At 36.1% G+C, this 13448-nt stretch overlaps 1 protein-coding gene across 1 annotated transcript; it reads left to right on the top strand.

Moving 5' to 3' along the window:
- The first annotated feature begins 233 nt into the window (after positions 1–233).
- LOC125067758 (protein pigeon) lies at positions 234–13444 on the top strand. The gene is made up of 14 exons (XM_047676512.1): positions 234–459; positions 533–949; positions 1043–1182; positions 2329–2460; positions 4565–4738; positions 4993–5170; positions 5524–5828; positions 6353–6529; positions 8535–8747; positions 9202–9345; positions 10093–10280; positions 10956–11170; positions 11800–12006; positions 12074–13444. Exons 1-14 carry the CDS (start codon positions 399–401, stop codon positions 12217–12219), a joined length of 2697 nt encoding a protein of 898 aa, XP_047532468.1. The 5' UTR covers positions 234–398; the 3' UTR covers positions 12220–13444.
- The last annotated feature ends 4 nt before the right edge of the window (positions 13445–13448 follow it).

The following is a 13448-nucleotide window of genomic DNA, read 5'->3' as shown; positions in this document are numbered from 1 at the left end:
TTTTATTTTTTTCTGTCTAGTTTAAACATAATAATAATGTTGTTTGGATACAATCTTATCGTGTTTTAAAAGTACAACAAATTATTTTATACAACACATTTTTCAATATATTATTTTTTTCACGTAACATGGAACTAATTTCAATACCTGAATCGTATTGGATATCTTGAACACCAGCGCCACTTAATATTTTACCGAAGTTGTCATAACTGCTTTTACTAACTTCACTTTGATATACAGCTGGTTGCCAGCTGATAGAATTTGAGCGAGAAAAGTCAATAATATCCTGAACTATTTATAAATTGATAACGCTTTGGTACACTGACATACATAATTATAATGTGTTAAAACAGATTAACTTTTATTATAATATAGCGTTTTACGTTATCAACGGAAAAATGACAGTACAAAATATTGCTGTTAAACTTTGCGGGGTCCTTCAAGCTAACAACGAAGAAGGTTAGATATTGTTTATATATTATTTTTTTTTATTCCTCTTCGTCATTTCCTATTATTTTATTATTTTTTATAGAAGTCACAGCTCGCGAGTGGCGATTGGTTGGTCAGGAGCAAGATGGGGCACAAATATTAACCTGGGTATCGACAATTCGAAACAGTGATGTGATGAATGTCGGAGTATACTCAAACAAAACGAAGTCGTTGTCTACTTTGTACACCTTTGAAACAAAACTTAACATAATTCAAGCATCGGTCAACTCTACACACAGTTTACTTGTATATGTGGAAAAAATTATATCACCAGATGAGTCTAAAGAAGCCCTTTATTATCCCTACATTGTTTCCCTTTTGCCTGATAAAGTCGTTGTCCCTGAAGCAGTGGAAGAAGCTTCAACGAAACAGATTATGTTACAATTTGTCTATGGAAAAAGTAACAAATACAGCCCTGGAATAAGGAACGACAGATTTTTGCTTTTCAAACATTTAGAGTGTATGTATCTACATTTGTATCAAATATTGTTATTATGAAATAGGTTTTTATGTTGTTATTCAGAAACATAAGTATACACATTATAATTTTCAGGTATTAAAATATATCGTTCGCCCCTTTTCTTAAATGAATGTGATGATGGCTCCGAGAAATGGGGCTTTGATGGGGTTTATACGGACCCTGAAACAATTGTTAATGTTTTCTCATGGGCGCAATGGGACTGTGTCAATCAGGTGATATTTTTATTGTATTGTTTTGCTCAATCTAAAGCCAGCTATTTGAGTACACACACACTAGTGATTTTAACCCTGAATTGAAAATTGATATTGAAATAGTTCCAGTGAAATTATAGCTACTAGGTACTTAGAGTAAGGAATGGCATGTTGTGTATCTTATAATAGCTCTATCAACACACATTTCCGTCTATATAATTGCTACAAAGAAGAAAGGCAATTTGCTGCATTGTGTGGTTATTTGATCTCCATTGTTAATAAAAATAGAATAAAATTGGTGTAATCAAGCTAATTTATAAAAACTTTTCATTATTTCCATAATTTATGCATATTCCACAATAATGTATATATATACAAAAATATGTTGTGTTTTACTCTAGTATTCAAAGCTCTGGCTTCCCTTTCCGTGTGTGTTTCTCTTACAAACCTTAATTCACTTTAAGATTTTTGTATTGTAAAATTTGAATGCCTTTTATGGTTGTGTTTCACTTTTGAGATATCAATTATCTTGTGATAAACAAGATATCCGAAAGTGACCACTAAAATATAGATATACCTCCATTCCATTCATCATAATTTGAATATGATCTACTTTAAATAGACAAAAGATATATTCTTTATTTGAAATAATATCAATCGAACCTGAAAATTCAAACTAGATTTCCTAACCTCTTCTAAGAAGAAAATATATCTGCCCAAGCAATTTGCTTATTAATACTTGCAACATGTGTATTCTGCTACTAATCACTAGCCAAGTATTGTGTGTCTTCTAGGAGTTTTGGCTTACTCTATCCACTTAGATCACCTTGTTCAATGTTCTTCTACTCTATCTACTGGTTAACATGATGACAAAATAAGTTCAACATTGTTTAATATCTGCATAATTGTACGATTACCATGTAAAATGTATGTGCATTTTTAAGGAACTTGGAACATTATTTCTTGATTATTGAGTAAAGTATATAAATTTAATTTTTAATATTATGTAACAGTCAGTTTGAATTAAGCTCCATTGCTACTACACATCAATAATTATAAGCTTATATGCATCAAATAAAGAATTAAACGTAATAAAAGTAAAACTAAAAATGTATTATTATATATCTAGGAGTCAGTTGGATGCAAAATATTAATTAAATTTTACAGGTCCTCTTCTACATACATTATCGTCCACCCACTCAAAGCTTCGCCGAGGGTGAGGAGGTTAAGTCTCCGTCAGAGTTGACGCCGACACTCTCCGCTCTACAGTTCCATGCTGATCTGCCCCATGAGACAGTGGTATGTATCAATTATTTATACCAATGGTATTTGAAAGTTCTAACCCAACTCAGCTGTTGGTCATGATAAAAGCAAAAGCCAGCTTGTATACAATGCTTAAGTATTTATACTCTATAAATTTTTTTTAAAGTTACAAGTCTTAGGTATGATCTTCAGTCTTGGACTCTTTTTGTATGCATTTAAAAAACTTTGAGTTTAATATTTAAATAAAAATATTATTTGTATTCAGTACATACATTGCGAAAATAAATTAATATTAATAATTAAACCGTTATTTATTCCTGGACGTTTAATTTTTAAAGAAATTAGAATTGATATCTTAATGTACAGCTTTTAAAATAAAAAAAATATTCATAAACAAATATTTTTCAATGGTCGAAAAATTCATACAGCGTAAAATTCCAAGAATAGTGATAACTTGATATTGTTTATTCTAACAGAAGACGGAATAAATTTGTTTTGTCTTAAAGAGAACCTCTGCCTCATGTCATTCACATGGCAGGGTGATGAATCGTGGCGGCGTGAAAGACAAATGGGATGCCATTATTTAAAATTCACATGCGTATGGTCCCCTGGCGACGTTTCACAAAACGGACTTTTGTTAGCTATTCGTGATTTGTACAAAAATGTGCTTGACAAAGATATATTTGAAAACAACGATACTTGTTTTCCAACAAGTCTCATTACTGCACTTTTAAATTTAAATTTGAAAAGAGTGTCTTACATATTTTAATGTAACTAATAATATGTATAAGTTTAGTAATGTAATATAATGTTGATATAAGTTTATAAGGTTTACATTAATTATTTTCAAAATTAAAAAATAATAAAATATAAAGGCGTAATTAATAAAAAATATGAGTAAAAAAACTATTTCATATTTATTGGTTTTTGGGTCACAAAATGGGACCATGCAATAATAAAATCTCAGCCAGTCTGTAATCTGCTGACCATCAAAGGAATTATGCTTCACCCTGAACTTAATTACATAGAAATAAGTATATTGAAACCATATTATTTCAGTGCTATCTCTTGCGTTAAAGAACGGCTCAACCTCTTTTATTAGGAACCTGTCTACAGTGCATACATTTATGCATTGTAATGAGTCTCGCTGATGGCTAATCTCACTTGAAAATGGTGGTCGCCATTATCTTTTGGAATTTTACATTATTATCTATAATCTATAAGTTTATATTAAGTATACTAAATAACTTTAGTTAAATATTTTCTTTAACACACAATCTCGAAAACAAAAAGTTTTGATCGTAATTCAAATATAATTTATTTTAAAAAGTAACCCTTGTATTAAAAATACCTAAGTTATCCTCTTCTATTCGTAATTACACTTGCTAATATACGAATTGCGAGTCGACTGAAGACGAATCATTTATTCTAATATATTTAAGAGATTTATGGCATTTGGATGAGTTCACCTGCGATTCCTTTTGACCTCACCGTGATGTTTTATTAATAGTATTTGTACATAAAACATCATGGCGTATTTCTGTTGTCCACGACACTGCCTTCCTTTAAGTATACCAGATTTAATAATTTCATAAGAATCTTATTCAAATGTTAAGAAAAAGATTATTTTATATTACTTATAATTATCATCTTCATCGTTGGTTCATTTAAATTTGCCAACGATCAGTAACGTTCGATTTTTGAAATAATATATAAACTAATTCTTAACCATTATAGACATAAATAGGTCGACGGGCTAATGGGCCACCTGATGCTAAGTGGTTACCTATGCCCATGGACATTGGCGCCGTAAAAACAATACCATTTGTAACTTTGCCAATTCGCCTCCAACATTGGGAACTAAGATGTTATGCCCCTTGTGCCTGTAGTTCCACTGGCTTATTCACCCTTCAAATCGGAACACAATAATACTAAGTAGTGCTGCTTCGAACAGACGGGTTCGCACAAAACTCTACTACCAAGTAGCTTCATAATAAAAAAATCAAATATTGACCTGAAACTTCATTGTCAAAAAATAAATTACTATTAATGTTCTTTCCAATCGTCTTTAAATACAATTTACGATTTAAAATATTAAAAAAATATACGTTTAAATTAAAACAATTGATGTTTTTTCCAGCTAAATATTCCTCTTAGCTTGCCGCATGTACCAGGAGCGCATGGCGCCGCAGCGGCTTGCGGTTCCTATGAAGACGATCCGATACCCCTTCGCGTTCACGACTGTAGCTTAGATTTGTATATAGTGTGTGACCAGCGCGGCTTGCTTTGTGTCTGTCATCATTACCTTTACAAGGTAGCCTTTATATTTTGGTGTAACAACAAGAAAATTTAACAGCGCAATATATATACTCAAATATCAAATAAAACAAACCAGCTGTGGAAATATTATAATAGCATAAGAAAAAAGGATAATCGATTTAAATAAAAAAAGATATTTAAAGATACATAAACTTTTTTTATGTCACAATACAATTGTAAATATAAAATTTTATCAACATTTTTACTTTGTATCGAATTAAATTTACAGTTTAGTATTAAATATTTCAGCCTTTAGACGATTCCACTAGTTCTTTAGTACTAGATGACGTTGATTTGAAAGATTCTGGCGTGAACTTTGCCTATTCTGTGACGTTACTTCACCATGGCTGCGTAGTACATAGTGTTGTGCCTGACCTACCGTGGTCACTGGCGAAATCACTACGACCATCCTACACCCTGTATAACGGTAAGTTTCCATATTTTTTATGCTTAAAAAGCATGTTAGTAGAATAACTAAAAAGACATTGGTAAATATACAGTTTAATATAAGTACCTAAGAGTTTTTACAGTTATGGACATATTTAGAAGAAAAATGGTACAGTGAATAAGCGCATCTTGAATAGTAGGTATTGTTAGTAAAGATAATACTAATAATAATTAGCTGTTGTGCATAATATACTCGAGCTATCAGCAAAATACAAGGAATTTATAAGTCTTAGGTTCAAGGAGAACAGGCCTTAGTTATAAGGATTAATGTTGTAGGTGTATTCATTCTTATGAAATCTACTTACGCTGCGTATTTTTACTTTATGGTTCCAGATAACCACCTACTTGTCAACATACCAATGCTCTTCACCCACCTCATAGACATCAGTCCTCATCACGAACCCTGCTGTCATATAGTCGTTCCTCTAGAACCTAGTGACAGTGGACCGAGCTTGGCTCCATTGTTGGGATGGGGTGCTCACGCCATGGTCGACCTCAATACTCTGGATGTGGTTACGATGAATGTGACGGATAAAGATCTATCGTCAACCTTCAAAAGCGATACGGTGATCGAGAATAAATTAGCCATCATGCATTATTTGATACAACATGAAGGGAACATGGAGTTGGCTGAAGAGGTATTCTTTATAGTATAATAATTACCAGCCCCATGTTAACACCCCCTGTGTTAGCTACCTGCACTATTTGGCTTATGTACTACTTTAGCTCCAACTTGGAAAATAGTCCATCATAAGTCGAACCCTACCTAAACTCAACTGAACTTTAGTACGGTACTTTAGTACCTGTATTATTTTATTATAGTGGTATATTTTATTAGCCGTTTTAAGAAAAAAATCAAGATTACAATTAAAATAATGACATAGATTTTCTTTTTAATTTTTTTGCCAATATTCACTAATTTCCAATTTTCTATAAATTAACTAGAATGTCAAATGACAAATTACGATATTTCGATTTAAGTCTTTGAATGTTCATAAATAGTTATGAATGATATATTCGTTGAAAATACATACGATAGTATTCCTTTTCATTGACATTATACGAGTGGAGTTAACTTTTGGAATATAAAATATTTACCTCTTGAATATTTAAACTGTTATATATTTATTAATTATATACTAAATATAATGGTTTTTTGCAGTTAATATCTTGGCTATGCCTCAATCAACACGATGGATTAGGTGGTCTACAACGGGTTATGCAGGAGTACTTGATAGGTACTACATACGCCGTGACGCGTCGCTCCCTATCGGCGTCGGCTATCAACTTGATGAATTGGTTGCCTTTCACTTTGCACCTGAAGTTTGCTGACGTTAAGGTAAGTCACATAGGAAAAATAATGTTACCACAACATTTATGTAACTTTCAATGTCAAAAATAAAACAGAAGCGTCTCGAATTCGTCTTATGGCCGTAATCAATAACCTAGATAGCCAAATCTGTTCTTTTGCCGTCGTTAGATTATTGAAATGAAAGTACCTTTTTTATGGCATTGGTTGGCGGACGAGCATATGGGCCACCTGATGGTAAGTTGTCACCAACGCCCATAGACAAAGGCGCTGTAAGCAATATTAACTATTCCTTCCGTCACCTATGCGCCACCAACCTTGGGAACTAAGGTGTTATGTCTCTTGTGCCTGTGATTACACTGGCTATCGACACCTTACTATCGACGCTTAGCATTTCCTATCAAACTTGGCATTCGTCCCCGGGAGGACGAATAACTTATTAGAGATAGGACCATTCATACAAATCGTGCTTACTAGCATTTAAAAAAAGTTTCAATTTGTTGCGAATAGACGAAGCTATCTCTAGTAACATCATTCGCTTATCGGTCAATAACTTTGTTTTTTTTTTTTTTAAATAAAGTTGCTGTAATTTTTAAACTATGGAATATTGTAGGAGTGATGACAGTGATGTGGAATTAATTCGAATGATACAGGAAAAAAACGTTTCGATACCATTACATATGATACAGTAGGTAACAGTGATACCGATATCGTACGGTCACAGAAAGAATTTTATAACTAAATGAAATCATTACGAATTTGCATATAGATCTAGGCTGCACGCGAGCTGAATGAATTTAAAAATCAATCAATTGTATCAAACAACCCTATTTGAGTGTAACAAATAAAAAGCAAGGTCACTTTTGTCGTACTCATTTCCTAATATTTATGTATGTAGATACCTAATATCAGAATTCAATAATGTTCCAACTTTCTTCAAAAATCATGATATATGATATGATGATTCCCTTTATCAGATGATAAAGGGAAGATATACCATAATGGTATATCTTCCCTTTATAATAAGATATACATAATAAGGGAAGATATACCATAATGGTATATCTTCCCTTTATAATAAGATATACATAATAAGGGAAGATATACCATAATCATAATTATATATCTATATTATGTTATGTTTTTCAAAGTCAAAGTCAAAAATATTTATTCAATATAGAAGTGTTTACACTTGCTTATTGATAGTAATAAATCTACCACCGGTTCGGAATTAAGCACCTCGGACCTGAGAAGAACCGGCGAAAGAAACTCAGCGGGATAATTTTATATACTTTATTGTATAAAAAAAAAAACAAAAAGATAACCAATTATTTTATGTGTTGTACAATGGGCGGCTAATTAGCCATCTCTTCCAGACCATCCAATCTGAGAGAGATTTTTTTAAAACCATCAGGGTAGTAGGTTCTGTCTTAAACTTATATACAAATGTTAACACACTAATACTTATACTAAATACGTATATAAATATAAGTATAAATATATATTATACACTAAATTATTACTTAGGTAATTAATTATTAAAACAGCATTTTTAAACGTTGAAATAGATTGTGCTTTTTTATTTTTTCTGGAAGGGCATTCCATAACTTTACGGCCTCAACTAGTTTGTAGTTGTCATATATGTACTTTTGGCACTACGATTTAATGCATCGGATACCCCGTTTATACTTAAAATAATTATTATTATTACTGTATATATAGTACTATTTTATTATTACTGGATGTAATAAGCAAATGAAAAATAAGTAAAAGTAAAACAAGTTCTGAGAATGAAATTGTGTCGTAGTTACGACACGTTCGAAGATGCTTAGATGGGTCAGAAGGAAAGTAATCTGTCGTCGTTTAAAGATAGATAACACTTATCCTAGATTGTGAAACGAAAATAAAAGATAGATAAGTTTTTACCGATAATCGGAGATAGCGATACATCCATAATCTTAGATGGGTTATTGAAAGCGGCCGTTAGCAACTACGAGGGTGAATCTGGTGAAGTCGTACAAGCAATCGTGCGCAGGCGGGCGGTGCGAGCCTGTGCGTGTCGGTGTGCGCGCTGTGGCGCGGCGCAGCGGCGGCCGTGGTGCTGGCGCCGCGCCAGCGCGTGGCGCAGTTCGCGGAGGACGCCTGGACGCGCCTGTGGGCGGCGCTGTGCGCGCTCGCCAACCCGCGCGCGCGCCTGCGCCCCGAGCACGTGCGCGAGCGGCTGGCCGTCACGCTGCACTGCTATCAGGTACGATTGTTCTGTTTTTGATATTATTCATTTTATTTGAGTTTGATTTTTTATTTTTTCAATTGTGTCTAAATTCTTATGTAGATCCTCATATCATGAGAACAAATTATAATATAAACTTCATTCGATTCTGAATTTTTTATGACAAAACCTGCATTTATTAGATACAATTTCAAAAAAATTTATATACTATTCACTGTGTCAAATTCCATCGGTGGAACTAAAAGGATAAGATTTGACCCAGACACTTCTTATAACATAAGGTAGATGAGCACTAAAAATTACTATTTTTAAATATATTTTTGGGCTCTCAAAAGGGTAGGACGATTAAAATTTGTATGGAAGCTCATCATACGAAGGTAGGAATCTGAAAGTACTGTTCTGGGTCTGTGCTGATATAAAGTAGCTAAAGTCCTCTGACGAAGAAAGTCCATCACCAAATAACCCCTCCCAGCCGGAGGCGCTGTCGCGCTGCAGCACGCCGCTGTCGCCGGGCGCGCCCGCCGCGCGGCGCGCCTCGCTCGTGGCGCACGACGCGCTGCCCTTCGCGGAGCTCGACGTGTGCACCACCAGCAAGCAGGAGCACGTCATTGCCGCCGTGAGTACTCCCAGCTGTGTGTCGCATCTCGCAGGTCAACGTATTAACAGTTTGATACATATGATTGCACAGAATTGTGTCAATCGTTCTAATTGCATACTATATCACGATCCAATTCGGCTAAACTTTAATAAACTAAAATAAGCACTCGCCAAATTACATAATTTTAGGAGTCGATGGGTGTTAAACTGTAAAAAGTTAGCAAATACAATGTTTATTTTCAATCCAATACTAAAACGGGCCATTTGTTACTGAGACTTTAAATAGGAATGACAGTGTCCCTAAACGTGCAAGTTTATTTACAATTGTACTAAAATCGTTGGAAAAAACTCATGGTTTCATTTTTAAAATCCTTCCTACGCTTCGAGACAATAATTTATCACAAAATCCGTTTGATGCTTGTCGAGGTAAACGGTAAAAATATATTTTGCTTCATATCTAATGTACGTCTGTCTTTCCTTTTCGATGTTTGTAAAATAATAGGTTGGCATAATACGGTTATTGGTCATGTTATGGCACAGGAAGGTTGTTTCGCCATCGTCCTTGCCTCCAAAAAGAGATGCCAAGTTATATTTGACACTTTTCTCAAGTTCTGTATCTCAATAATGTACGAAATCTTCGAGTGGATCTCGCCAGTAACGAATTACCGACGGAGCAGCGTCAGTCGTTACGTCCCGCCTCGAGGAGAACGCACCTAGGTCAACAGGGTCGGAGAGTGATCTGAATGCGCGTCGGATTGAACCCCAGAACCTCCGCGCGGTGAGCGTGCACCTGCTGTCCGAGAGCGGCGAGGCGGGCGCGCTGGAGAGCGGCGTGCACGCGCTGGCCACGCGCTGGGCGGCGGCGCAGCTGGACGCGGCGCGCGCGCTGTGCCGCGCCGCCGTGCGCGCCGTGGCCGCCGTCGGCGCGCACCAGCCCCGGGGCTTCCAGTACATGTACGCCTGTCTCGTCGTACACGGGCTGTGATCGAATTCTCTCCCGACAGAGTTACTCAAATATACAATATATGCGAAATATACGAATAAACTGACTCTTATTTGTTAAAATTTATTCGATGTTATTTTGTTGTATTTCAAGTGAAACTTAAAATACCCTATCAGGTTTATCTGTCGATGTCGGAGTCAATTTTGTCACATCCCGTATGGAGAGGAACTTTCATAAAGTGTGCTCACGTTGTCGGCAACTTATGTGTGTTACATGCTGTCGGTATCATAGCGAACATTTTTTTTTTTTGTTGCAAAGTTGTCGGTTTGAAGCTCTTTGGCGCCTATTTTTGTGATGGTTTTACTTCAGGACTTTTTTCGCTTGCTTACATATAAATATAGAGTTTGTCTGTTTTTGTTTCGTTGGGTTTCACATTTGTTGGAGTCACGGTTGGTGGTTCGTTTTTGTTCGTGTTTTAAGTGTGAAATTGGCTTTAGTCATTTATTTTTGGTTTCGATATTTCATTTAGCAAATTATGATTTTTTGCTTTTATTTTCGCACTTATTGTTTCGTCTAATTTTTATTTCGTTTGCTTATCTCACTATCATCTATAGAGTAGTAGAGATTAGTTACATTAAAAAGCATAGACGATAAATCTTAATTACGTTTTACATATTATATTTTAGAGATGAAATGGACCCCACCCACGCGCTGATACTCTTCAAGATCCTCGAGCAGTACTACGTGGCGACGGACTCCATCGCCTTCCCTCTTCCGCAGGGCTTCAGCTCCTTCTTCACGTACCTCGGGTACCGCACGCTACCTTTCCACGCGTTTGTTCAGTACGTGCATCGAAACGTATTTGAGTTGCAGATCGACGTCCTCAAAACGATCATAGCGAGTGAGTAATATAAGAGCCACATCAAGTAAATACAAAAAATAAAATTAAGCACTCTGTGCCTGTGCTCTGTTACCCCCATCATGACTATGGTTTCGTAAAAAATGGGTCTAGCGAAAGACCACATTAAATTAATGGAATCAGTTTTTTCAACCAAAATAAAAAAGGCGAGTCAAAAGCAAATTACATTATTCTATAAATGGCTGATGTTATGCAGACCGGTGGTTATAAGGTGGTAGGTGGTAGTAAAGTGGTTGGACGTTTAATTTAATGGATAATTTAACCAATTAGCTGCGAGATACTCATATATCATAGGTACATGTATGTCGAGTCCTTGGTCTAGTGGCTAGCCTATAAAGCTGCAGATCATGAGGGTCATGCCTATAAAAAGTTTATTTTTATTGTTTAAATGGACGGCCAAATGGGCAACCCGTTGGAACACTTATCAACATGTGCACCGCGAATCTTGGGAACTCAAATTTTATGTCCCTCGTGCCTCACTCGCTTCAAACTAGAACTCGACAAAATTCAATATTGCTGCTTGACAGATTCGATAGAATATTCTGATCGATGAGCGGTACTATAAATTTAGAATACCGTCTGTCATTCATCGACCCGTTGTATCGTGTCAGGCAAGGACGACGACAAGAAGCGCACGGTGAACAACAAGCTGCGCCTGATCCAGCTGGTGGGCGAGGGGCGCGGGCGGCGCGCGCTGGGCGCGTGGGGGCACCGCGCCGCGCTGCTGCTGCGCGCGCGCGACCACGCCGCCGCGCTGCTCAGCGGCGGCAGCGCGCCCGCGCGCGACCACGCGCCGCACCGCCCCGTCGGCGACGCCGGTACTGCGCCCGCACCCGCCGTGTCGTGAGGCCGTGAGCCGCCATTAATGTCTAATGTCTCCCGCAGGTATCGCGGCGCTTCCGTCGGGCGAGCGCCTGTCGCCGCTCGACACCTTCCTGGATCTCCTGACTGCCAAGGCCAGCCTCAATGAGCTAGACTTTAATCTCATTATAGAAGCGACATTAGCATCTGTGCAACAGGAAACTGCGTAAATCTATGTCTTACCGACTTACTATATCCGTAAGCGAGTTGTCAAACTGTAGTCGTAAGCTTTACGAGCATCAATATTGTTAGAGATATCGTTAGATAACGTTATATTTTTAAATATTCTTTTATTTCAGTTAAGTATGTTCTAATAGGGCTATTATTGGAACATACTTATCAGGTAAATTTGCCATATACACGAATAGTACAAGTTTTTATACCAATCGTTTAAAAAAATTATTATTATTACATTATTATTTTGTTACTAATCATTTTCTCGATGATCGATACAATAACCGATGTGCCATACCGTGACGTAGGTTTCAAATAGGAGAAATCAGGGCCGGCCTATACCATCTAGACGCCCCGGACTGGACATGCATTCAGCGCCCATTTTTATATTATTCAAGGTCGAAGAACAATATGTAGGGCACGATATTAAGGGTATATAGCACGGAAGGCAGGAGACTAGAACTCAGCGCCTCATATTTTTGGTGCTCTACAACGTTGCAAACCAAGGCCGGCTGTCTTTTAGTCTATATAATGCCGCGAAGATGCAGATTCATTATAATAAATTACTTTCTGTTGTGCCAAATAAAAAGTTAAACGAAAACATTATTATAATTTTGTAATACCAATGATTTCAGCAGATAAATTGAATTTATACTGATATAGATATGCATTTAGTGTTCCTTTTTTTGCATTTAATTTATTTATTTTATTCAACATTCCTGAGCAAAGAGCATTTACAGGACAAACCTCATTTGTTTTACATATGGCAGATACTTTTCACTAAATAATAATGACATAAAATTTTAGTTTATATACAGAGGAATACATACTAATAGTAAGAAAACTGCTTCATCACGATGCTGAACCCCGCTGGCGGGGTCGGCGTGTCTTTATATCTAAGTAATTAGTCTATCGTCCGGGCCCTAAGGACGTTTCGGACGTATTGAGTGGTGTGATCGTATCTCTGATGTCCAAGCTTACTCCCTATTAGTATTTATTATTGTTTATATTCAGGAATATTTCTTTAATACAGATAATTGATTTAAAATGTTCAAGCTAAAATAATTGCATGCATTGCATCCTTATCTTTTCCTTTAATTTCACATGAAATTATTCAGCACAAAATGATGCTTAGAAATATTTTAAAATCACCTGAAAACTGCACCAAAGACTATTTTTAATCTAATAGTTAATTTTTTTTTAGTTTTATGATTAGATTATATTT

Source organism: Vanessa atalanta, chromosome 1 (genome assembly GCF_905147765.1).
Source record: "Vanessa atalanta chromosome 1, ilVanAtal1.2, whole genome shotgun sequence".
Classification (NCBI taxonomy): domain Eukaryota; kingdom Metazoa; phylum Arthropoda; class Insecta; order Lepidoptera; family Nymphalidae; genus Vanessa; species Vanessa atalanta.
Note: the sequence above shows the minus strand (reverse complement) of the source record. Positions and strands in the feature narration are given on the sequence as shown.

Bases quoted from the DNA above. Each gene is read 5' to 3' on its own strand.
- LOC125067758 (XM_047676512.1), top strand. From the start codon at position 399: ATGACAGTACAAAATATTGCTGTTAAACTTTGCGGGGTCCTTCAAGCT. The intron at 5,171-5,523 runs GTAAGTTTCCAT...TTATGGTTCCAG, and splicing joins ATCCTACACCCTGTATAACG to ATAACCACCTACTTGTCAAC. The intron at 11,171-11,799 runs GTGAGTAATATA...GTATCGTGTCAG, and splicing joins CCTCAAAACGATCATAGCGA to GCAAGGACGACGACAAGAAG.